The sequence below is a fragment of the Plectropomus leopardus genome, chromosome 16 (assembly GCF_026936395.1).
Source record: "Plectropomus leopardus strain MGB_pleo_1.0 chromosome 16, ASM2693639v1, whole genome shotgun sequence".
Classification (NCBI taxonomy): domain Eukaryota; kingdom Metazoa; phylum Chordata; class Actinopteri; order Perciformes; family Serranidae; genus Plectropomus; species Plectropomus leopardus.
In genome coordinates, this window is record NC_142191.1 from 25,718,688 (window position 1) to 25,744,756 (window position 26,069).

At 37.2% G+C, this 26,069-nt stretch overlaps 1 protein-coding gene across 1 annotated transcript in view; it reads right to left on the bottom strand.

The window, feature by feature from the left end:
- The window catches only part of xrn2 (5'-3' exoribonuclease 2), a 49,457-nt gene extending 26,042 nt beyond the window's left edge, over positions 1-23,415 (bottom strand). The window contains exons 1-21 of the mRNA XM_042503818.2: positions 23,185-23,415; positions 21,777-21,904; positions 20,865-20,976; positions 20,426-20,537; positions 19,089-19,147; positions 18,707-18,796; positions 18,383-18,455; positions 17,984-18,034; positions 17,698-17,855; positions 17,076-17,150; positions 16,284-16,417; positions 15,611-15,668; positions 15,393-15,500; positions 14,969-15,013; positions 14,345-14,476; positions 13,880-13,924; positions 10,733-10,824; positions 6,208-6,343; positions 1,484-1,591; positions 478-567; positions 118-190 (exon numbers count right to left, since the gene is read on the bottom strand). Coding sequence (XP_042359752.2) covers positions 118-190; positions 478-567; positions 1,484-1,591; positions 6,208-6,343; positions 10,733-10,824; positions 13,880-13,924; positions 14,345-14,476; positions 14,969-15,013; positions 15,393-15,500; positions 15,611-15,668; positions 16,284-16,417; positions 17,076-17,150; positions 17,698-17,855; positions 17,984-18,034; positions 18,383-18,455; positions 18,707-18,796; positions 19,089-19,147; positions 20,426-20,537; positions 20,865-20,976; positions 21,777-21,904; positions 23,185-23,259 — 1,954 coding nt within the window. The 5' untranslated portion in view covers positions 23,260-23,415. The remainder of the gene's footprint in view (positions 1-117; positions 191-477; positions 568-1,483; positions 1,592-6,207; positions 6,344-10,732; positions 10,825-13,879; positions 13,925-14,344; positions 14,477-14,968; positions 15,014-15,392; positions 15,501-15,610; positions 15,669-16,283; positions 16,418-17,075; positions 17,151-17,697; positions 17,856-17,983; positions 18,035-18,382; positions 18,456-18,706; positions 18,797-19,088; positions 19,148-20,425; positions 20,538-20,864; positions 20,977-21,776; positions 21,905-23,184) is intronic.
- Between the last annotated feature and the right edge of the window lie 2,654 nt (positions 23,416-26,069).

The following is a 26,069-nucleotide window of genomic DNA, read 5'->3' on the forward strand; positions in this document are numbered from 1 at the left end:
AACTGTGTCCCTCGAAGAGAGGGAACAGGTGTTTATTCCCAATAATGATATAAATCTGCAGGACCAAGACTGATGAAACTATCTCCACCACACCTTTAAAAGCTGAAAGTGACTCACCCTGCCAGGCGTATTTCTTGCCGTTGAGATCAATGGCAAAGTCGTCCGGGTAGAAGTCGATGATGGAGGAATCCTGTGTCAAAAGAAGTGTTTAAAATAAAGCAAAGAGACTTGAAAGACTGCAACTTGTATAAAGATGCGGCAGCTTATTCAGTCAAGGGTCAAGTGAAAACTATTGTGCTCTGAAACAGTCTGCATTTCAAAAATTTCATTCTGTGTCTTTATTTCCTATAGAGCTGTTGTGTTTTTGCAGAATTATTTTAAGCAAACCTATCTTGACTTTGACATTTTTATAGCCTTCTGAATTGACACAAAACCTCCTAAACTCTCTTTGCACCTCCCTCTGGACTCAGCTCTTACCGGACTGCTCATGAGGTTCCGCCATGTTGAAGGCAGGAAGTTGCCGCTGGCGGCAGGAAACACTCCCATCAGCTGCTCCAGTGGCTTAAACTGCACATGACAAATACACAGAAGTTATGTACACTCTTATTTAAATCCAGCAAGTCTTGTCTTTCATTTTCTTTAACTGAACTCCATTGAGGGTCATTCATGTCCAGTGATGGGAGAGGGGTGCCTAGATTTATTGGATAATATTCAAAGATGTGTTTCAGGAGTTATGCTTTTTTAATTAAAATCTTAATCCTAATGGTCAGTATCAATATTTAAAAACTTTATTCATAACTTTTATTGTAATGGCCTTTACACAGAAAGAGCATGACAAATGAATGATATGGAAATGCGAGATAGTCGCCCAAGTTGTTACGAAGCAAGCAGCGTACATGTCAAGGGCTTTTATTGTGAAAGGTAAGAACAGAAGGAGTGGATCTGGTGTGTATTGCCTGTCAAAGTTGAAAGAAGTAATAAAGTTTGCTGTCTTGGTTCAGACTACAGAGCCATCATATTGTAGTTTTGATGGTATAGGCACAAAGTGATTGGTTGAGTACATCATTCATGGTGTGAAAGCTCAGAAAAACTGGCCTTGTTCCAAAAAGTAAATAAGGTAAGTAAGGAAATAAAAAAACGTTTTCCATATGTAATGCTCAAGATTTGAAAATAAACTGAAGTAAAAGTACTCATGACAATAACAAATGTTTGAGTGATATAATGACATACGAATTAATCGTATAAAAGAACACGCCCCCGGTGTGTAAAGGCCTTTAGAAATCGAAATCTGCTGTGGTGTTTTAGTGAATTTCTATAATAACACCTCCACATGGTGTAGATGACATAAAAAAGTGACCTACAGTCGCAGTGACTTTACTGGCATTTGATTAAAGCAACAGTCAACATCTTTTTGTTGGAGTGCGATAACGGACAAAACAGAGACAACAAGAAGAAGAGAAAGAAGTTTTTAATCCATTCTTACCGGTTTAGTGTCCTTCTCAAACTCAGTGAACATCCCTTTGATATCTTTGAAGTCGGAGGCAAATGGAGCATAGTGGAACGGGAAGTACCACTTCCAGGAGGCACAGCCCTGCAGATTGAAACAGAATCAATCAGATACTTTAGTATGAGTTTACATGTCAGATGAACTCCCAAATAGGCTATATAAACCAACCACAGAACCTGTGTATTTAGCTTTAATTGAGGCCAAAACCTACAATTGTCTTTATAAATTAATGATTTGTAGGTTATTTAAAAGTGATTTACTCTTTAGTCTATTGCATAAATTTCAGAAAATAGAAAAAATGATGTCTTCAAACTTTTTTTTTCCAACAGTCCGAAGATATTAAATTTATTATGATATAAACTAAAAACTAAAAACTACATTCTTACATTTGAGAAGCTGCTTGGCGTTTTTGTTTAAGACTTTTTGTTTAATAAGTGATGATTAATTACTTGTCAGCAAATTATCTGTTCAATTTATTATCTCTTAGAACCAACAGTTAACTTTGATGGCTGGTTTTGATTTGATGCTCTTCCCTTTGTGCTACAGAACATTTTAATTATTAGACTTGCAGGACTTTCTGAACTGATGAGGACAAAATGAGAAAAAAAAGCACATAAAGATGATGAGAAAATCAAAAGAAAAAAGCTTTTCTTTGCCCTTTTTCCAACAAAAGATCCACTGCAGCACAAAGCTTAAAATCCAATCTGATCACACCAACGTGGCTATGCTGACATTTAGAAGCCTTCACATGCCTGAATCCTGATCAGACAGAGAATGTTTTAAACTATATGTATGAAACTGCCTTCAGACTTGGAAGTCAGTGGTGTGTGAGGGCTGACTGTTGTTGCTCTTAGGAATAGATCCTCTGTGCTGTGAATTAGGGCTAAGCAATCAACCGCATTCAAGCTGACATCCTGATGAATTGGAACACAATTTTCAAAACGCAAAAGCTGCGATAAAAAAATAAATAAATAAATAAATAAAAAAAACAGAAGCAACAACAAAAAGCAGGTTGGACACACCTGGACCTGTGGGCTCCATGTGCACACATGGAAATGAAAGTAGGTGAAGACAACGTGTAAAATGCCACACAAGCTTTGATCGTGCACTACTATCGTATGAAAATGGCCAAGGCCAGATCTATGTGCAATCCACATGTTTACATATAACATGCTTTGCTGTGGCAAGTGTGTGTTCAAGCAAGAGAGAGAGTTACACAATGTGCTACAAGCAGACAGCCGTTGGCGATTGGAGCAGAGTGTGTGTGCTTCTCGACCATGGTCTGGAACCAACAGCAGGAAATGTTAATAACATGTTCACAATGAGGCAGAACAAGTCTTGAACTCATAATATTGTACTGTGATTGAAGGTTTTTACAATACAATAGCTAAATAAAAATATTATTCATATCAATTCATCCCTTTTCATCATAACACACAGGCCTGGCCCTCATGAAAAAGCTGTTTGCATGTTGATTATATCCAATGTTGTGCTTGTCATACTATAGAATGATTCATTGCTTGTGTAAAGAGTAATACAGCAGAGAAGGAACTTTAAAAAAAATGCATACTGAATCACATTAAAAAATAAATAAATAAATCATCTAGCCTTCCTGTGAACACTGCAGCATCTAGGCACAAACTATTCTTCAACACTTGCTGAAATACTCTCACACCTCATACACACCTCTGTGTTTTCAAATGTTTACGTGGGAGCAAAGACGAGGAAGAAGAGCAATAGAAAGAAGTAACCCTGCAGATCCAGCATTTGGACCACTTACCATCTCGCACCAAAGAACGACCTTCACTTCCCACAATCCACCTCTGAGAAAACAAGGCCCTCTGATAAATCCACCAATCCTCACATCTCAGCCAATCTCACCGCTCTATTATTAAAGATGGTCATTCAAATGATAATATGGGAGTTTACCATAATAAAAGCTTGAGGAGGCTCGAACCTCAGCATTCAAATAATCGCACAGATCATTTATGTTAATGTGAACAAATGTTTTGTCTCGAGGAGAAATTCATTTGTGACCTTGGCCGGTTGGGTCAAAGACCACAAACCACCACAATAATAAAAAAAAAAAAAAATTACATTTACTGTTTCGTAACAAGGGACACAAGGAAAAAGCTCACTGTATTATCCAAGTAATTAAAGTAGCATAATGAGAAGCTTCACCACACTCTCGTCTCTTCATCTTGATTCAATCATATTAAAAACACTTTGTTGCCCAGTTTTACCAACCAATAACCAATACTTTTATTATTAACTAATCTATTAATTTTTTTTCTGATTAATGGTTAGTCTATAAAATTAGAGGGTGATGGTCAGCTCAAATGTCCAAAACCCAAAAGTTATTTTTTTATGTCAATTTCCATGATATATAAACCAGGAAAAACAGCAAATCATCACAAATGTTCTACAAGAAATTTATGAAGAACGACTAATTATTAAATAGTTGGCAATTAATTCTCAATCTATCGACTAATTAACTAACCGTTTCAGCACTAGTTACAATTGATGAAGCAAATCACCCTGTAGTTAAAAAGAAAATCAAGCAAAGTGCGCTTAGACCGACTGATTTGGAAAAAAAACGAATGAAATGAGTTACTGAAAGTTTTACACATCAAGTTTTGTCTGATATAATGCCAAAAAAATATAACACAAGTTATTACGCTTTGCCTATTTTTTTCTGTCTGATTTTACTTATCTTTATGTATGTATGTACACACATTAGATATTTTATAATTATTAAGCAGATTTGGGCTGGCGATTAAAGACAACATAACATTCAAGACTTGGCATGATGGAAAAAGTCATTATTTGATTTGTATCAGTTAAATTCATCAAGATCTATTTAGATCAAACTAATATCAATATCTTATAAAAGTGCCTTTCACTTTGTGTGATGAAACCTACATTTATTTTTGCTCCACAAGTAAGCAACACTGTTTTCACTGAATCTAAAAACATGCCTATATTATTATTTATAATATATGCATGTAATATATTACAATATTTTGTCCAGACTGAAAAAAATCAGAAACACTTTTTAGTGTAATCTAATAGAATTCAACATCAGTGGAAACAGCCTCCAAAATGACCATTAAGTTGCATTAACAACAAATATGAAATGAAAATGAAAAACAAACATTTTAACCTATTGGACAACATTTGGGCCTAATAATAAACTGCCAACTGTTAACACATAATGAAAGTTTTGGATCAAAAAGGCAGTCAAGGAAATTAAAACTGCACTCTTTCAAATGACGAACCACAGCCAACACATGAATAGTCACAGGTAAAAGGTACAAGCATTAAGGCTGATATTAGGATTGTACAAATAAATATTGCATAATTTCACTGAAAATGTCCATTATTCTGAAAAATGGATTTATTCAGTTAGTTAAAAAACTCTTTAAATTTTTTGAAAAGAAATTAATAAATGACAAAAAAAATGAAAGCAATATAAAAACATACAAAACACTGCCTCCATCAGGGTTTCAGACCTAAAGTCTGAGATACAGAACAAATCTTTAAAATCTTTTGGGTAAAACCAGCTCTGCCTTCCCTTATCATTTGGCGAGGTGTGCGTGACTGGAACTCTGCGCCGACGGCGGACAGAACCGTGAATGTGTGGCAGCAGAGAGCAGACACGTCCCCATCCGCCGAGGGCCCGCTAATGAATTCATCCAGAACGGCCCCCTGAGAGGGGCTTTGGATTGGCGAACATGTGGAGTCAACACAGAGCGTGCATATAGACAGCTCACAATCAGCCCGGACAAATCCCCGCGGCTCAGCCCAAAGATGCCCCGGCTCTCCTGGAGAGGGCCCACAGCTGATCATTTCATTTCAAGATAAAGATCAATATTTCACAACAATAAAATGATTTAGTGTATAATCACACAGCAAACAATAAAGTGGAGACACTGATATCTCTGCTGTGTGCAGGTTTATTTGTTGAGACACTCGACAGTAAGCACTTCTTGACTTTCAATGAAAAACCTGTCGCTCTGTTGAAATCGCTGGATGCCTAATAGGTGTCTTTGCTTCCTGTCAAATGATCACTTGTTAAACGGAATGACTCTAAACCCTTTGCAACATGATTTTGGATCTGACTACAGAGTTATTTTATGTTAGAGTACCTCATCAAAATAATCAAACAACTGTCCAATTAACAATTTTATGAGAAGAAAGAACACAGATCTTTCGACAGTTTAACAGACATGCAGAGTGTTGAAAATTTGAAGGCAGCTGCATCATTCATCAGTCAGAAAAAAAAATGAGTTTGCATTTAGACCTTCCTTCCCTATAAAATAGTTTTTAAAGTTCATTTGGATCAATTTTACCAGAATTATTTGGGATCTTGACAGAGTTTGAAACTGTTACTGAGAAACAGGATTGGAAAAGTTCATCAAACACGTGGTACTTTTTTTTATCAAGTAGGGCCACATGCAGTTGAATTAGTTTGAAGTGGAGGTAGAAATGTTGGTCTTGTGAAGCGAAATGAAAGTGAGGGGTCAACTGAATCACAAGAATAGTTCAAAGGACACTGTTTTAGGCCACGCTTAGTAAAGAAATATGTAGTTTCTTAACAGATTAGAAACATTCCAAATTAAACACTGCCATAAAGACAGTTCAGGATGTGGCACTATTTTAGTGTATGCACACATCACATACAGTGATTTCAGTGTTACCTGGTAGTAGTAGCGCAGCACCCAGCAGAGACCCTCCACGTACGACCGAACCACCTTCTTTCTGAAATCCTCATCTGTCACGTCCACGTCAAACTTGGTCTTGTAATATCTCTGCTTCCAGCCGTCCTCCCACAACCTGCAGTACACATGCACATAATTCAGTTTGCATTAAATACAACACTTTACTGAGCCAAATTATACAGCGTTCAGCTATCAATCAACCTTTTGACAAAATCACGACGTACGCTCACAAAGTGCAGTTCAATGCACCCACTATAATTTACGCGAGCCACATCATGTCATGTACTACTCCCAAAACAGAACCAATATTAAAAACAACCCAACTAGGGGCGATGGTGGCTTAGTGGATTAAGCAGGTGCCCCATGAATAAATGCACTGTCTGTGCCGCAGCAGTCGTGGGTTCAAGTCCAGCTCACGGCCCTATGCTGCAAGTCATCCTCTCTATCCCCCTTTCACACTACCAATCTGTCCTATCTAATAAAGGCAAAAATGCCAAAAAAAAATTTTAAAAAAACCCCAACCCAACTAAATTTTTCAACAGATTTGTGACAAAAGCCATGAGGGAAATCTGCTCTACTGCAAAACAGCTGATCCAAAATTCTGACATGGCTGGATCAGACATCATCTTTTACTCTAAAAGTAGTACTACCACAGTGAAGAAGTACTCTATCACAAGCAAATGTATGGCATTCAAAATCTTGCTTAAGTAAAAGTATGCAAGTATTAACATCAAAAAAGTAAAAGTACTCATTATATAAAATGAGTAAAAAAAGGAAAAAAGTGTCAGAATAATTTATGTACTTCAGGTTTCGCACACATTCATTTATTTGTGACGGCTCACCACAATCAAAACATCTGCAGCCACAAACTGCTTTTACATTTTTGGAGCTGAACCGTTCATTAGGAGCACTATTGGAATATATACAGTATATCTGTTGTGAATTTCACCACACTCTTGGAGCGCACAGTGAACTCTGGACACAGACTGAGCAGCAGAACACCAGGCCCAGTGAAAGAGGAAGCTAATCATTAACTTAATCGATCTGATCTGATTAGCTCGGACCAGATCGACTGATCAATTATCCACCCTGTGACTCAAACGCCTCAAATTGCTGCTTTGAAAAAAAGAGCTCATGACATGTTCCACCTGTGCTGCATTCACAGACTTGCAAAAATGTCAAAATGTAGAGTGTGGACACAGAGTTGCGTGCAGTTGACATGCATTCATAAAGGAGGAATTACTAACTGCAGCTCCAGCAACAGCCCTACAGCCAGCTAAAATCCCCTGAATGAGGTGAAACGATCTGCAGAGAAGGGCAGGGTGAACTTGATGGTGCTAAAATGGAGAGAAGTTTACCACAGTTCATTTACACATACTACCCACATTGTCATGGTACAAAGCTAGTTGAAAAAAGGCAAAGTATCCCTAAAGAAATGTACTTGTGTAAATGAACTTACATTCCATCACCGGTCATGACCTCTACAATTTTAGGACTGAGAGGAAGTCTTTTTTTAAGTCTGAGAGGAAGTCTGAGCCTCAGTTGACTGAGATTGCACAGAAAAAGAACAACTGCCCGACTTGAAGCAGTGTGCTTCTGGGGACGTTTTGGTCCCCAGATTTTGCTGAGGAGTGAGTGCTCTTGACTTCCACGCTGCAGCACAGACGGAGAGAGAGACCGCACCGTGGGGGGAAGAAGTGGTGAATTTACAGCTCACAGTAAGGTAGGAGGATACAGTCTCTTGATATTTAGTGTCGGCAAAAAATGTGGTTATGCATTTGCGATCCACCATTAGTGCTTTAAGCTTCTGTATAGTGTCTGCTCAGCTTAATGCCCACAGCATTGTTTGTTCCCAGACACATAGTATACCTCAGTTTCTAATAGGGGATGAAGAGTTTGTTGATTTCTCGTATTTGCACTGGTAATTTGCATGATAAACGCATCACAAAAGACTGAGATATTACAGTCATAGATTTTGAGTTAGTTAAAATTACTTTTCACTTTTAATTCAAAAAGCAATGTGTTGTATTTTAGCAGTGACTGAAAGCACTGAAAGCAGCAGAAAGGCAGAGCTGTGTGCACTTTTATATGTGTTTATTGTGAATAAAATTGTTTTCACAATATTCAACATTATCACAGTTTCCTCATATAGTGCATTTTTATGTCTCATCTATCATAAATTTGATTTCTCGCGGCAATCAACTATTTTAATGCATTGGTTTTATCATTACTGTTTTACATCACATTTTCTATTGTTTGTGACCTTGAAATGGAAATGTATTCCACTGCTGAACATGAGTGGAAGTGACTCTTGAATGAGACGATCAGATGTTTGTAGAGTAAATGTACCTAAACGATACATTTGCTTATTAAAGTGCTGCTCTGTTCATCTATAGGCTGAAAAAAACTGTTTTAACTTCCTCCCTGCTGCTGGAATAGTTTAATGGCTTTGACTTCTTGGTAGAATTGAGGTGGCGATGCTGCTCTGCACACATAATCAAGGCCGTCCAGCATCTGTGTGGTGGATCCTTGGAGCGGCCCGCGGGGAGCGCCGACTCCTGAGAGGAAAGCCTCCATGAATACCAATTTAGCCCGATGGATTTAGCAGCTTTGATGAGTGCGTCACAGAGGAATTTACTGGAATATTCCTGCTTTCCATATTAATCACGTGCAGAGGGAAGTGGGAGCTGTTCAGCAGAGGGCTGAGGGTGTGTGTGTGTGTGTGTGTGTGTGTGTGTAGGGAGAGTCAAACAGCTTGTGCTGCAGCACTGAGGCATTAATGAGTGAATCTCTCTGGTTGTGTTTGTTAACACAATCTTCGCTGACAGAGCTAGTCTGTTAAGATTTATTTTAAAAGGGATTTACTGACTACATGCACACTATTTGGTGGACACTTCTAGTTAATGCATACTGCTTTACCAGCAGGGACTCTGTCAGCATCAAAAGAGTTTATTTTTGGCTAAAGTAGTGAGGCTGGTAAATTTAAAAAGTTACAATTTGAAACAAATTAATTTTATCAGTCAACCAATTTCAAATACTAATTACACAGTGCAACATTCTGTCTCTATAATCTACAAATGTGAAACATTAAAACATTAAAGCAACAAAAGATTTTTAGTATCTTTGAGTTGTTTTTTTTTACATAAAAAGTGTAAAGTTTATATGGGGCTTAGCGGGACATTCAGCGTGACTGCAGCACTCATGTAATGTAGTAAACAAGTGAACAGTGCTACCAAAGGAAGAGCAGTGTCTCTTTTCCTCTGGTACAAGCAGCTGCGGACATGCAGGCAACGGCACAAAGAGTAGCATGAAAGTCAAGAGCCTCACTCCATAGCAGAATCTCGGGATCAAAATGCTTCAGAAAGCTGCTCACCACATCATGACGGTTGAATAGTTAGCATATGTAGAGCCCATTTGATTGGTTTATGTCCAGAGATAGAACATGGTGGTCAGAAAAGAAAGTTTTAGAGCAGATAAAGCTGTTGTGCAACTGAAGCCTTCAAAGCTGGGTTTGATTCACTGAAGCTGCGTATGAGGCGGTACAGAAATGTAAGACTGCAGTTGTTCATTTTACAGGGGACCTCCTCCAGTGATAAACATCAGAGTGTGATACAGGTGTTGAGGAGTCATCCTACACGTTTTAAAAGTAGTACAAAGCCTTCAGCGTCCCCAGAGGGAGCTGTGTGAAGTCTGTTAAATGTCCTTAAATGAAGACACTTGAGTCAGCGCTGGTCAGGTCTGAAGACTGCAAGTTTGAAAAGTATAACTAGGATTACTGCCTCACAGTTGTATGCCTTCACAAATTGGTCATTTTATAGTTACATTTTACTTCCATGTCTGTGAAAACATGGATGCTTCACACACAACTTCCCCCCGGCAGCACAGGAGTTCTATACAACCAGCCGTTTCAAGATGGACACCCAAGATAAGTGTCACCAGTTCAGTATCTGACCAAATGTCTCCCTTTCCGTTTCTCAGATATGATGTTGAAATATTGCCAACATCATATCTGAGAAACGGATAACATGATGAAGTCACAGTGAAGTTAACCTTTTGAACATACCCTCATTTGGTAATTTTATCCTACTAGACACTTGTGTGAAATTTTGAAAAAACAATGTGCAAGTTCTTAAATACAGTAAGAAACCTCCGTGAAAAACAAAACATATTTTGAGTTCACATTGACCTTGACCTTTGACCTTCAACCTACAAATTCCATTAAGTCAACTCTTCGTTCCAAGTAGACTTTTGTGCTAAATTTGAGAAAAGGTTCCCTCAAGGTGTTCTTGCCAAAACTTGGGATATCGTGTTTATGAGGATGAGAGGGATGAAGTCACAGTGACCTTTGACAATCAGGCCATTGTTGAGTCAAAGTGGACAATAGTGCCAAATTTGATTAAATTTCCTCAAGGCACTCTTTAGATATCATGTTTACAAGAATGGGATGAATGGACGGAAGAATAAACAGCCGACTGTGATCTCCGCCCAGCTTGTGCAGGTTTACCTGACGTTGTCTTCAGGCTCCGGCTCGCTGTCACTGTCCTCAGCCTTTCTCTTCATCCCCCTGTTGTCTGCGCTGCCGCTGGGCCCTGCAGACTAGGCAAAAACCAAAACAGAAAATACACAAATCAGAAACCAAAGCAGAAAATTAAAAAGAAACAACTCATATATCATTTTTTAATCAGTACAACAGTCTCAACAAACATGATAGCAAACGTCATATCTCCATCAAAGTTCATTTTCCTCCAGTATGCGAGGCAGCTCATTGGATTTAGAGTGGGTAATGACTAATAAATCTAAATCTACCATCTACAATTTACAAGTTGAAGATATCTTGAATGCTTGAATCTTGAACGCACATGACTTGCTTCTCATTCAGCAGCAGTGTTTAAGTGTTTTAACTGACAAAAGCCTGGAGAGGCCTTGAGTCTGTGAAATCAAACATCATCAGAATCACTCAACAAAAAAAACAACATTTTTAACATTTACTTTTCAATGTATCGTAAACATAACACTGACAACTGAATAACGTAATGAACATTATACTGGTGAATTAAGTATTAGGAGGATATTACAGAATACCAAATGATAGAAAAAAGACTGTAAACTGAACTGAAGGAGAGATTTGTTTAGGAGAAACCCGAGAATACAATTTATAGGATTCTGATGTGCTGAATAAGAGTCTGATTTTCCATCCTATTTTGTGGTTTATATGTTGATTTTGTTATTATTTATGTCCCGTTCTCACTCAAAAGCTAAAAACCAATTACCAACTACTGTTCAAGCAGTATAATTTCTTTTTTTTTTGTTAATGAAAGTCTCTTTTGTTTGAGGTTAAAATGATTCAGTTGTAATTTTGGTTGTTGATTCTTTGAATTCACTGGTCTTTTCTTTACATCCATGTCTGATTAAAACAGTAAATATTTTAGCCCTATAAACGACATGCAATGATGTGCCACTACAAAACAATGTCCGTCTCCACCGGAGCAGCGCTAAAACGTTGATCCAATTGAGTCGGCACCAAGTTTGAAAGAGAGGCTGAAAAAGTAAGCAATATATATAAAGAGAAGTTTTCACAGACCTCTGTCCGTTCTGCTTTTGTTTTACTTTTTTTGCCAGCATGTCACACAGCTCTGCTCCACTTATGGCTGATGTTTTGTACATGTTCACTTTTTAATTGAAAAAAAAATCAGTTTGTCATATCAGCAGAAATCAGCATGTTGGATGATTCCAACATTTAATTTTAAAGCCAATATCTGCCGATGCTAATGAGGTGCTGATATTATTGTGAATACCTAAATGTTTGGTATTTTTGCTCCAAAAGTGACTCCAACAATTAATTGTTGATTGCTAAATTGATTTATCAACTACTCATTACAACTCTAAACATTTTCTATTGTGATTTTCCAAACTAAAATCCTAACAAAAATATTCCATGCTGGAAAGATGAACATGCTCATTGATAATATCTTAAATTTAAATCCATATTTATACATTATAAATAAAAAAAGATATTATAGCATCAATTAGAAATTACTTTTCAAGATTATGACTTGTATTAGAGAGAGATGTTTGTTTGTTGCAACATCATAAAAACTACCAAATGTTTGAAAGATCTTTTTACTGCTAACAAGACAAACATGACCTCTCAGCACTGCTGTCTGTGTGTGTGTGTGTGTGTTTTTATGTTTGAAGGAAACCGATAGAAAGAAAAAAAATCATTACAACAGCTACGTAGCCTTCCTTTTTTTCTGAAGCTTTTGTGCTCATTTCATTCATGTGCTAATGTATGGCCGCCTATTGTTGGTCGATATATTTAAAGCTGCACACGGGCAGGAAATTTAACAGCTTGACAGATGTGTTAAATAGAGACGTGACCATGAACTGAAGAACAAGACAGCATCCACATTCAAACAGACTGCTGCTCAGTGCCAACAGCCACAATACAACTTCAACTGTCCACAAAGAAAAGGTGATACGGTTTAAAAATGACTTGAGTGCGAGTTTAACCTGCATAGATGCATAGATGTGTTTTTTTTTTTTAAACGACTAAATTTTCATAGTTTGCTACAGGAAGTATGATCCTCTGATTTTGGACATATGGTGTTCATCAAAGACTTTTAGAAGAGAAGGTCAGAAGAGTGTTAAGTATTGATGATAATGGCTTATGTAGTGACTGAGAAGTAAAAAAATATTAAAATGTCAAATAAGCTTAAAAATATCGCAAAGACCAAGAAGATTGAAGACAAGACTTAATATATCACTAACTTTACCTGATGGATAATGTTGTCAAAATGATCCCCACTGGTATCCTCAGAGGAACAGAGCCAGACAATAATTCTAGTCTTGCAATAATTATTATCAATATTTCTTTTTAAGGATCTCCCATTGAAAGGAGGAATAAACGTGAGGTAGCCTGGGAACCTGACGAATCTGTGAGCTAATGTTTTATTTGCTCTAGCAGATCTGTCTGTTCTCTCTCCTGTTTAGACAGATTTCCAGCCGACCTTGTTTTCTTTGGGGCAATCACAACCATGATTGGGGTGGACTGGATACAGTGACAGACAACTGTAATGACGTCATTATTGGCGCGTGCACCTTTGCACAAACCAAGAGAACACAGTGAATGGCATGAACCTCACTTAGTGAGGATGAGCGCTGGTGAGGAAATTTCTGAGACAACCAAGATGGCTGCAGCTGATATGGAGCTTTCTGTTTAAATATTTTTTCAAATGTTGATAAACACTCGTTTACAGATACATTGATGCAACATGGTGACAGCTCATCTCTGCATGCTGTAGTCCGTTCACATTTGTCTGTTGCTCAGCACTACGTCATGCTTTGATTGATTGTAAATCTCTGTCCAGAGAAATTAGAGAAATATTTGAGGATCTTGTGAACCAACTCACTATCAATACCTTTGAAATAACAGTTACAACGAGGACTGAATTACTTACACTATTTGAGTCTACCTGCCTATTCAAGTGTTTTAAGGTTTTAATCATCATACATTCGTCCAGACTCTTCTCTCCCTGACAAAGTTTGTTTTGTTGTATTTTATAAATATATTACAATAAAACCAAAGCAATGCTGTTTATGTTGTTATGTGCACATGTCCACTTTCCATTTTACAATTTTATTTAACACTTACATTGCTACCGTTCCTTATCGACGCCTTCAGGGATTGAGCAGCATCCTGGAGGAAAAAAACCAAACAGCACGTCATCATCATGGCTGCACTCCTAAGATAAAATTTCAGCACCATGTTGTATTACAAAACATCCCCTTTTCCTGAAAGGATGCACACATATACAAAATACCAGTGTATCATCTTGGTTATGTTTTATTATCAAAATTCTAGTCAATATACTTTAGGATTGTTTAATCATATTTCTTATAGATTATTCTCCTCAGTGTAAGGATACGAGATATCAGTTTTGTCAACACTACAAACTGTGACTAAACTCTATAATCACATAAGTTAAATAGTAAATTACTATAACAATATAAAATCCTATAAAGTTTTGTTTGAATTGTCAAACTAATTTTAAGACCTGGAATTTGTCAGAATAGTTTCCCAGGTTTTAAGGTGTCTTAAACAAACACCCTGTCGTACCCTGTTGTGCTGCATCCTCATGTCAAAGGCCTGGTGCCGGGCGTTCTGGACGGCCTCAGGTCGATCTCTTCTCCCCAGAGCCTGAGGGGCAAACTGGCCCGTGGTCAGGTAAGCGGGGCCCCGCTGCTCTGCCTGCGATACCAGAGGAAAACTCAAAATGTCATTACATGAAAAATTCAGTATACGAACAATGACAGTCCATACACACCGTCTTTGCTAAAACATATAAAACTCAGACTTAAGCTTTTGCTTTTTTAGTAAACATCAAGATCAGTGTTAGTGTTTGGACTATTACTGAGATGATGGACCGGAAACTTAACCCTGTGGCAGTAGAAGGGTGGGGTTCAGGCCTGCATTCATACTGAGAAATCATCACCTACTACTAATGATCAGAAACATATGCTAACATCAGCTGATTGAGCAGAAATTGAGAATGTAAAAACTCGAATAAGCTCTAGTTTGCATCAGTATTGCAGTTTGTCTTCTACATGCACAACTATCTAGTCCTGTCAAGTTTCATAAGGTAGTTTGCCAGCTAGTAAAAAACAAAACAAATGAAAACAAAAATTTAAAAAAACATAGATATCGGTATCATCATTAACATCAGCCATCTGTTTTACTCACCTTCATCCTCTTTCGTTTCTCTTTCATTCTTCTCTTAAAGCTTTCCTAAAAGAAAGAATATGTGAAGATGTCAATCACAGAAAGTAATTAATGTTAGAATAGAAATATGTATTACTGTGGTAAAGTATTCTGACTGTAGTTTTTGTCTCTTAGGACATTTAAACCTCATTACTGTTTTCCATAACCTTATTTTGTAAAATATTAATTAAGTTCTTGAATGTTAACTGTTGTCTGAATGCAATACACACTACAAAATCTTTAAATAATCTTAAGTATTTCAGGAACTATTAGAGAATAAATACCAAATAATTGAACACAAATATTTGGTTCCCATCACCCTATGCTGTAGAAATGATCTTTTTGATCCAAATTAATACTCTCCATTTGCTGAACAATCACTGAGTGAAGTTTTAAAAATTCTTACATCGTCCTCTTTGCGCTTCTTGAAGATGTTGTCTTCAGCCACGCCCACCGCCTGCATGATCATCTCGACTCGCTCCAGGTTGACATAGCCGTTCTGTGTCAGGTAGCCCTACAGACAAACACAGGCCTGGTTATTGTCGTAGTACCAGGGCTGCTTTAAAGAAAAAAATAATACACAACTGGAAACACTGAATGATACAAACTCGTGATGATACTCACTCCAGTTTTGTGCACAACGTCTTTGTAGATGTTGACCAGCCGATCTATTGCTCCCTCTCTGTAAGAAACAAAAGCAACACCGGCAAATACTTAAAGAGGAGTCATTGATGTAAATTTAAATGAGAGCCGGGATTGGACACTAAACTGACACCAAATGCTGATTTATGTCAAACCGAAGCAGGATATTTGGCTGCCCTCTCAGCCACTCTGGCAGGAAACCAACAAACATTTAAATAAGACTACAGAAAAGTAGTGAAACAGAACAATAGGAGCCTAAGCTTCGCCACCAGTTTTCAGTCTCATCAGTGTTGGAGGTTAAAGTGAAGTGATGGCACATTACAATTACTGTGAAAGTGAGTAATGAGGCTGCTGACAGTAAAGAAAACACCTGCACCGTCTAAAGCAGCACAACTGTCCAACAATTACCCCAGATTTGGTTAAGCTTAAAGAAAGCAGAAGTCTGAAAGAAACCTGGAATAAATGAGTTGGCAGGCAGAGTAAAAAAAAAAAAAGAAAAAATCATACACCTGCATATGTATATTAACTACAACTTTGTTCCACTTAAGGACTTGAATTTAGACAACTGTTTCTGAGTTTTTAAAGGATAAACAGATACAACCGCTACCACCAGTGTCTAATTCTTTCATCATTAGAAAGTTGTCCTGAAGCTTACCTGATCTCTAGGGACGGCAGGTGCGGCAGAAAGTCGTTACCAACAAAGAAGCACATGAAGACCCAGTCGTCAACACTTCTCTCAAAGTCAAAGGTAAATGGCAGGCTGGCCATGGTCAGCTCTCGGGCCAAGTACTGAAAATATGAAGGGAAAGCAGAATTAATTAAGGTTATCTGGTAGGTGCTTTAATTTTTTATGTCCAAAATTCTTTTAACCATCGTAGTTCAAACAAATCCATAATTATATCAGAGAAAACTAGGTGTTATTAATCATAATATCTGTCTAAATGTTTTTATTTTTGAGGGGCATGATATAGAGAAACTGCAAAATTAGTACAATGATGTATTTGAATGATTGGCATATATTCTACAGCTGTCAAAATCAATGACATAAAAAAAAAAACCCCTCTCAAATGGGACATAATCAGGTTCTTAGCCAGAGCAGAATCAGTGTTTTATATGGTCCCAGTCACTGACGAGTTATAAGAAAAAAAAAAAACAAAAAACGTTCTGCACTGAAGTCAAGCAAACTGAAGAGCAACAATAATAATTAACAGTTAAACAAATATTTTTGTACTGCTTAAGGTACAAATTTAACACTGTTGAAGATCATGTTCCCCTAAGTGACAATGAATACAATGAGCAACATGTATAGAAAACATTGTGCATGACACTGAGACATTTAAACAAATCTGCTAACACATGTGTGAAATAAATAATGTCCTTATAAGGCAATGACATGCGTCATTCATTAGGGTTTAATGGAGATCAGACGCTATAGGGAAAATCTTACCTCCCGCAGCACACAGAGTCTGATAAATATGAACTCCTGTTCAGCTGCTGGCATCGTGTCTGCAAACTCATCGTGCTGAAAGAGAGGAAGAACACAGAGAACCCAAGTCTTTTTTAAGGAACATTTCTGGATACACACACACAGAAATATGTTAAAGCATTAACAAATCATACGTGACAAGAATATCATCATCATCACATTAACAAGAGCAAAATTCACTTCAGATTAAGATTAAAAAGATAAACTGACACAAATTTCTTAATTTTCCATTAATGTTGCTGTGATCACTAAAATTTCCATATTACCGCACAGAACATGCTGACTTCTGCTGTTTCACACTCGTATGGAAAATGGACTACATAATCTGTCAAATTTACAGAAAATGAAAATATATCATAAAGCATCTTTGTGGTGTTTCTTTTTCTCCACATTTGCTTTGTAGTTTGTCTCTTTAGCTAAGGCAAATTTCTATCCTTAGTTCTGGTATTTAACAAAAAATTCTATCATCATAAAACATTTCCTTTAACAGTAATTCCAAAACTCATCAGACATATTTTCAACACATTTTCTATATATATTCTAAATTTTGACAGAAAACTCCAGAAGTCCAAGCGGAGCTCACCTGTCCTTGTTTCTCCCTGGCCGTCCCCTCACAATCTTTGATTTCATGACCCAGCTGTCCACAGAGAGCGCAGGGACGAGGCTTGTTGGGTTTGAACTCCTCTCTGATGATGGTGAAGTTTGGCTCGTGGGTGGCCAGGCCCAGCATGATCAGGTCAGCTGATCATCAGTCACCACACAGAAGAAAAAGGTGTTATTTAACTTCCTAAGTAGTCGCAAACAAATAAACAAGCGCACTACTGGCTGAAAACATTAATTTATTATTTAACTTGGATTTTAAGTCTCACCATCAGCTCCACACAGGCAGTGGTGTGTGTTGGGGTCGTGGTTGGGTTGAGCTGTCAAAGTGAAGAACAGACGTGTCTACAGTCACCAGTGTTTGATACTGACTTTGATATTCAACAAAATATTCATCTTTCTGTGTTTATCAGTCTGCTGTGAATGTGTGATATTGACTTGTCTCATCTTGTGTGCTTTGTGTTTTTGCACATGTTAGATGCATTTTGTATTTGCTAGTAAGGTTGCATTTTGTGGTCTTTTGATTGTTTAGTCCTGTTGTTAAGTTATTACCGGTGGTTTTGTATTTGTTCATTTTTTTTACTTTTTGGTTGTTTATGATGTTACCTGCAACAATATGTATATTAATGTAGTAATTTGTGTCATTTATTAAAGTTAGTTAGCTGTACCTCTTTGTCTCCTGATGAAGTCCATTATTTTGTGTTCACCTTCACCGGGAACACTGGCATCAGACAGGAAGACCTGGAACAAAAAAAAGGACCAAAAGGTTACCAACTATCAACACTGTCCATATCAACATACGACCAAGGTGCAACATGTCAGCTGCCAAAAAGTGGAAAACTAAAACATAAAGCAATAAATGGCAGTTTTTGGCAATTTTACCATTGATATTTCTTGATTAATGTATCTACTGTTTTATTTTTTTAAAAAGTCATAATCTGTAAGAAACTTCCGTCAAAAATTAAAAGCCTGAGCACCAAAGTTACACGCACCGTGACGTTCTTCCATCCTGGATCATTGCTGAGTCTGTCTGCAACATAGTATCGAAGACACTGTGCCAGGTTGTCCATAAACTCTGTTCCCTGAAGACAAAATAGTTAAATCTTGTTACTCTCTGATATAAGTCAAATATATGTCACTTAATTTACACTTGAAAAAAAATAACAACAAAAAGACACACACACATCGAGGAACATGTGATCTCTTTCACAAGTGTGCCAAGCTTACATCATAAAAAAACAAAAAGCAAAATACAAATTAAACAGACAAACCAAAAAGCAGCAATAAACATTATAAACACAGCACTAAAGACACCAGACTATCTGGTATTAAGCATAAAATACTGGAAAAGGACTCAGTTCTTATCCAACTTACTGGAGTGATGCAGTTGCTGTCAAACCTCTCTTTAATCTCCTCAGGTGGAAGATAACCTCCTGCAGAGAAAGATGCAGAGTGAGGTTACATGGAGCATGAAGGGTTCACATCAAAAGACAGACATTAAACTCTGGATGTGTGTGATTATGTATCAGGACTACACCACTTCAACTGTAAATTAATAGATCATCATCACCTCTTGAGACTGACAGTAGTTCAGGACGTTAAATTTTGTACAACTGTTGCTAGCTTGAGTTAAGGGCACATTTTCTCCCTCAGACAAGTGTAAACAATACTTTACATGATACAAAACTGCGCACTAATATCTCTGCACAGAGATAAAGGAACGTGCAATGGGGCTCCTTTTTGAGATGGTAACGTCCAAAGATAAAAGTAGTGCACCAGGTGTGTTTTTGAATCCTGGATCTGCTTTTGAAGAACCAAAATATAACCAAACATCAGCTCTTTTGTTCTCATTTGCCGTTCTCACAGTCATGATTTTCTGTCCTGGAGTTCAGAGACAATATTGTCCTGTCAGGAGAAAAATGTCATGCAGTGATTCCCTTGGGTTAAATGCTTTGGCCTGGCAGGCCCGTGAACCAGTTGTCACATCAGTATAAATTAGATTACTACACAGCACTTATTTAAGAAAGAAAAAATGTCAGTTTCAAAGCTGGTTTGTCTGTTACTCCTGTGCTTCCTATCTTCCCAAAAAATTAACGAAGAACAGGAGCCGATGCCAGGAATTGACTTTTCATTCAAATAACTTAGGACTAATGTGTCAACTGCATGCCAATATAATTAGAGCACACTAGACCGAACTGCCTCCTAAGTTACCATATGCGCAGTTGCTGACAAGCACTGTAGAATTTAAAAGGCTATTTTTAAACTTTCACTTAAACTTCACTTTCAGCAAACTTCACAGAGAGCAATAAGGACAAAACAGCATCACCGATCTGTTTAACCAAATATTCTCTGGTGTAGCCCATTTTAAAAAACAAACTTAACCTTACTTCCCCTGTTCAACTGGCTTTAGCAGTTTAAACAGTCAACTGTCCTCCTGTTATAACAGAACCACAGACTCTTGCCACATTCATGGACTCACAGTGTTGTGCTGCTGCAGAATGGATGTAAGGGAAACACTGGAATGGGTATTTGGCAACATTATTTATGGCATTTAAAAAAAATTGGGGGGCCTGCCGGATGGTCCTGTTGGCCAAGCGGCCAGAAATGCGTATACAATAATAAAGGAAATACTGTCATGTAATGTTCTGTACCATCTAAGGTTTAAGTATATTCTCTATATGTGAAGGTTTTTTGAAAAAAAGGCCACACACCTCTCTGGATGATCTCCTCCCTGATGCGGTGCTTCTCTTCCACCAACTCTGCTCCTTCTTTGGAGGCACGAAACCGCCGAGATCGCTGCTGGTTCATCTTGGCCCGTGGAGCCTGATGGAGTAAAACAAGACGTTATTTCTACTATACAGCAGCTGATTTCAGGTTATTGTTATCTTTATTTTGGATAGATAAATACTCAGAGAAGGGGGTGAACAACTAGTTTAATGCCACTTATCTACTACCTTCACATCATGTTTAACTATATGAAAACCAACATTTGATTTTACAAAAAATATCTGACGTAGCAGATAAAGTCTAATAAATATTTGATTCTCTTGCAGATGTTTAAATAGCTAGGTTTCAGTTTTTGGTGTGACAACTATGCTCTCATCCAAACTTTGCTCTGGCTGCAGGTTTTCATTGTTGAAAGTTACTTACCACTCCATCGATGGCCATGTAGAGAACTCTCCTGGGCCGCACGATGTTGAACAGGCGGTCGATGTACTCGAAAATGGCGACCATCATCTCATCTTCATTTTTGGGAGCGGGTCTATGGACAGCAGAGGTCAGAACATGAAGTATGCAGAGGGTGTGTGGGTTTACTATGGTTTCATGTTTCAGCCCTTATTTTAGTAATTTAAGTGGGGATGCGTCATACCAAACTTAATTTTAAAAAGTTCCCCTGTCGAATAGAGAAACTCGCTTTTTTTGTAGAGTACACTTAAAACATTTAAAAAATGGGACACAATCCCACAAACCAACACTCAAATTTGCAACTTTTCAACCTTTTGATGCTACATGAAAAACACCCAACTTTGATTATAGAAACAAAATGCTCGATTTATGTTCACCAAAGTCCCCGCGTCAATATCAATGCAAACTAGGGCTGCAACTACTGATTTTTTTCAAAATCAATGAATTAGTCTATTATTTTTGGATTAAGGGTCAGAAAATACTTAACAAATTTTACCACTTAAATATTTACAAAAATATCAAAAGGAGACAAAAGCAGTAAATTGCAACATGAGAAAAGCTAACATGAATCTAACAAAAGAGCACATCATCGTGACCTTTCAAGGTCATTTTTTTAAACAACACCCCGCTTGGCTGTTTAATGATGTGCTTAATTTACGAAAAAAAAACTGGCTTTTTTTGTCATACCAGAGAGAACTACAGGTCAAACCAAGGCAAGGGTAGGCAAAATTATTGATATAGCACATTTTATATCCAAAGGCAACCAAACCTTAATTTCATAAACATAAATGTAATCCATAAAATAAATTGCAAACAGAAAATGTAATGGGTTAAATAAGTGTTAAATGTCCAAACTGCAGAGAGAAGGGTTCCTACTTGTCTTCTGGATGTGTGCATGGGTGAATGATCCCGTTCATGTCCAGGTACAAATTGTCAAATTCCACCTCGTTGGGATTTGGCTTGGTTGTATCAACAGGAACACGGACTCCATTACATTCTTTTCCCTGTGAAGATTTAAAAAAAAAAAAAAAAAGACAAATCGAGTTACCTTGTTTATAGGCATCACAGGTTTCCCTAGAAAACAATTTGGCAAAGACCTAAATGACTGACACACTCATTATAGACCAAAACATTGAATTCCCTCAGAGTTTCAATTTTGCAATATTATGTTATTTTTTTCGGTGTTGGATGTAGTGGTTTTAGGTGTGGGAAAGCCTACAAATATATCATATTTCATTTCAGGTCATTACAGGCAATATTTTGGTCAATATTTTCTAACAATGTGGATGTTTTAACATCTTTCAGTAGTGGAAGAAGAATTCATGACTTTTATTTAAGTATGAATACTACACTGTGAAAATCCTCCACCAAAAGTTAAAGTTCTGCTTTCATAATCTTACTTCTGTGGGTATTTTCAACAAAATGAACATTGTATGAGTTTGTATGAAAAACTGAAGTACTAATGTTTCATTGAAGGGCTGTAGATCTTTCAGGTGTTGCTCATTTTGACTCGCGAGAATTTGTGAGAGAACCACATATCAGAAAAATAGTCCTGTTTACAGCTTTGAGGCGACGCATTTGCCTGCTGATCGGAGAGGGATTTTAAAGGGTTTATTTAGCTGAAGAAGAAGGAGGATTTTGTCAACACGCAAATCCTTCACTTTTTCACAAGCACTCAAAATCGACACATTTTGGAGATACGTGGTTTTCCCTGGAAGGTAAGGGGATGAAAAACTGTAATTTGTAAAGTAGCTAAAGCTGTCAGACAAAGCAGTTTAGTATAAAGTACAATATTCCCCTAGAGTATAAAGCTGTAAGTAAAGTAACAGTACCGTTACTTAGTATGTATACTTAAAGTTACAGTCGTGAGTGACGTTATCGGTTAAATAACTTCTTTACCGGTACACTACACTGACGTCGTCCTTGGAGTAAATATGCTTTCATATGGCGCCACATTTAAAACTGTCTTATTTTAACGTCTTTTAACTATTGGATTGAAGTCAAAAATATTATTATCGCAACAGAGCCGTTTTGTTTACATTCTCAGTGAGTAGTACACAACGTTCGGTTATTTTCCGTCTTGTTGGTGACGAACCTAAACCTTCAAAACAAGAAAAACATGCACCTACGACACGGCATAAATGTACGAGAACGCTAAAAACCGACTGAAAACGTTTAAAATAAGTTACATTTGGAAACACAACACACGTTAAATCTTCCCGCTAACGTTAACGTGACATGTAAACGGCCCCGGTTGCTAGCTAACATGCTATTAGCCACTTACCTTCTCCTCAACACAATGCACAATGATTGACGCATATTTTCGGCTAAGCCAACGGAAAAACGCCGGGACTCCCATCTCCGGAAATCAATCGATTATCTGTCAGCTTGTAAAAAATGTGAACTCGTAGGGAAACAGTTAAAATAGCTGAATTAAAACACGAGACTTGTTGCAAACTATTCCAACACTTCTGCTACATGCTGTTAGCCATGGCTGTTATGTACTGTTTCCTGTTCATGTCGGCTACTTCCGGAGCATTCCCGACAGCCACGTGGGCCCACAGCGACCCCAGTGACCGTAAACAGTACTGCAGGAGGCAGCAGTCTGCTTCATCAGTTTTTGAAGGTGTTTTTGACGGCTGGAGTAAGTTCTCAGATCACAAGAGGGAAGCGGGAATGTGCTGGCTACAAGGGTTGGCACACAGCTATTTTCTAGTCTTATGAAGGTAACAGTAAAAAAAAAAATGTGTCGTTGTTTCTTAAGTAGCAATGATGTGTGGAAGATGAAGAAACCTCCGCGGACACTGACTTGGTTGCATAATAATCAGTTTATTACAACAAAGTTCAGCATCCACCAGGCACCATGGTCTGCCTGGGAGAGGATTCAGGACCAATGTGAATCTCTCTTTAGGTACAGGCATCAATACATTTGTCAGTAAAGCAACTTCTCACCTGCTGTGATCAATCACAAGACCCCACAAATATGTCCTTTTATGAAAGGAGCCTCATTCCATGTTACCTTTAGCTTGGTGCCAGTATTCTGTACACGTGGCTTCCAGGCCTAACCATCCCTAGACCTTTGACCTCGCGGCCTCCTTGCCTAACCGAAATAAGAACCTTAAGAAACGGAGCATAATACACCACAAATGCAATGTAAGAATGTTTGCTTTCTTCACCTGAACTCATCTGCTATGTTCAAACCAATATCTGAAAGTCACTTACTTTTTGATGAAGATGACGTTTCAGTTTTATAGCCTGGAATTGAAATAAAATAAAATAAGATATCTTTGGACTAAAGACATTATGAAACTGATAGAGGTGTTGGAAATGTGACACTTCTGGTAACTAGATGAGTGATAGTTTCTGGCTAGAATACTTTCATCACAAAGTCGAGTCAAATGTGAGCAGGGTTGGTTGACACACCAATTTGGAAATTGGAAAATGATCAGTTGTAACTCACTGTATTTTAAAAAATTTAAAAATAATAATAATAATTCAATATGATTTTCAGTGCTATATAGCAAAAGTAGTTCAACATTCCTATTGATAAATTACTTTAAAAATGTTTTTTTGGTTTTTTTTTTACATGGGCAGAGATTCAACCAAATGTTTTTTTGGTTATTGTTTGAATTAAATGTTCAAGTAGTTTCTATAGGTTGCTTCATTTTTTGTTACCACAGCATTGTAACATTGTGCCAATGTGTGCCATTTGAGCTCCTGACTGGGCTGGTGCACAAATGCACAGCGTGACTTTAATCAAAAGTCACCTAATTTTGGGAAACGTGTGTACATAAAAATGTCACAGCTGAGACCTTTACCTTTCATTTACTTGTTCTGATTGGAATATTCAAACATAAATTGTGCCTCAGAAATATGGTAGTGTAGCCTCTAACTCCCCTTCTTATACCTCACAGTGTATATACTCTAATACAAATAAAAGACATTCACTGATGTTGTTACTTGTGTAAAAAATAACCAATATAAGTATAAGAAAATATTTCCCTGTAACTGTTATCCAATTACATATTATATCATTAGATTATTATTGCTGTATTAATGTAATGGATTTTTCTGTTGTATTTGGTTGACGTGGAGCTCATTTTGAACTATTAACTGATTATATCATTATGAATTGATCTGCAGTTTTTTCTTCATTAATTGACAGATTGTTTTTGCTTTGTAAACACTCTGAAAATAGTGGGGAAAATGTCGTCACAATTACCCCAAAATGACACCTTTGGAACATTATTTTTTCCAGTGAACAGTCTAAACCAAAACATTAATAACTACACACTGACATTGTTAAAATTATGAACACATAAACAGTATAGCCATACAGTAAATAAACATACTATATCTTCATTATAAGCAACTTAATAAAGCACACAATTAGCATAGCGTAATATTATTTTTTAAATATATTTTAATAAGAATAAAGTTTTTTATATAGCACTTACTAAAACAAGCGTAATGTTCTTTACACTTGAAATCACAAAAGACGCACACAGGAAACACAACTCAAAAGAAAAATAAAAGAACAACAGACAAGAAAACAATCAAAATAAAAAAATATAACACGGAGAAAAAATTTGAAAGTGCTTGAAATCAAAATCCAAACAGAGCAGTGTAAGACCTAAGTGCAATTTCAGGAGTAAGGCACAATATATTCATAAATTAAAGAGAAATTATAGCGATGCATCTTGTACTTAAAAGCAGCAAAACATATAAAAGAAGCTAAGCAGGTGCATCAGGAGTGGTCAAGTAACCACAGGTTATAGAGTAGACCTTCCTTCAAAAGTTAAAAAAAAAAAAAATAAGAATTTTACATAGAAAACTCAAACAAATGCAAATGAAATGAAGGAAAACACAAAATAACAAAGCGATTCAGCGTAGTGTAGATAATATTATCACATTTGAAATACAAGTAGCCATCTCTCCATTTCAGTATATTTAAATGCACCAACCCACCAAATGTCACCAAGTGTGTGAGCCTTGCAGACTCGTGTTCACATTCCCTGTAATTGTATTGTGGTTGAATCTCCATCATCCACAGACTGATGTTACATAATGTTCCTTTAATGGGGACTTTCTGAACAGATGCCCTCTCGCTTCCCAACCCAGCAGCACCACATTTAAGGTGAATTAGATTTTTTTTCTTCTCCTCATCTC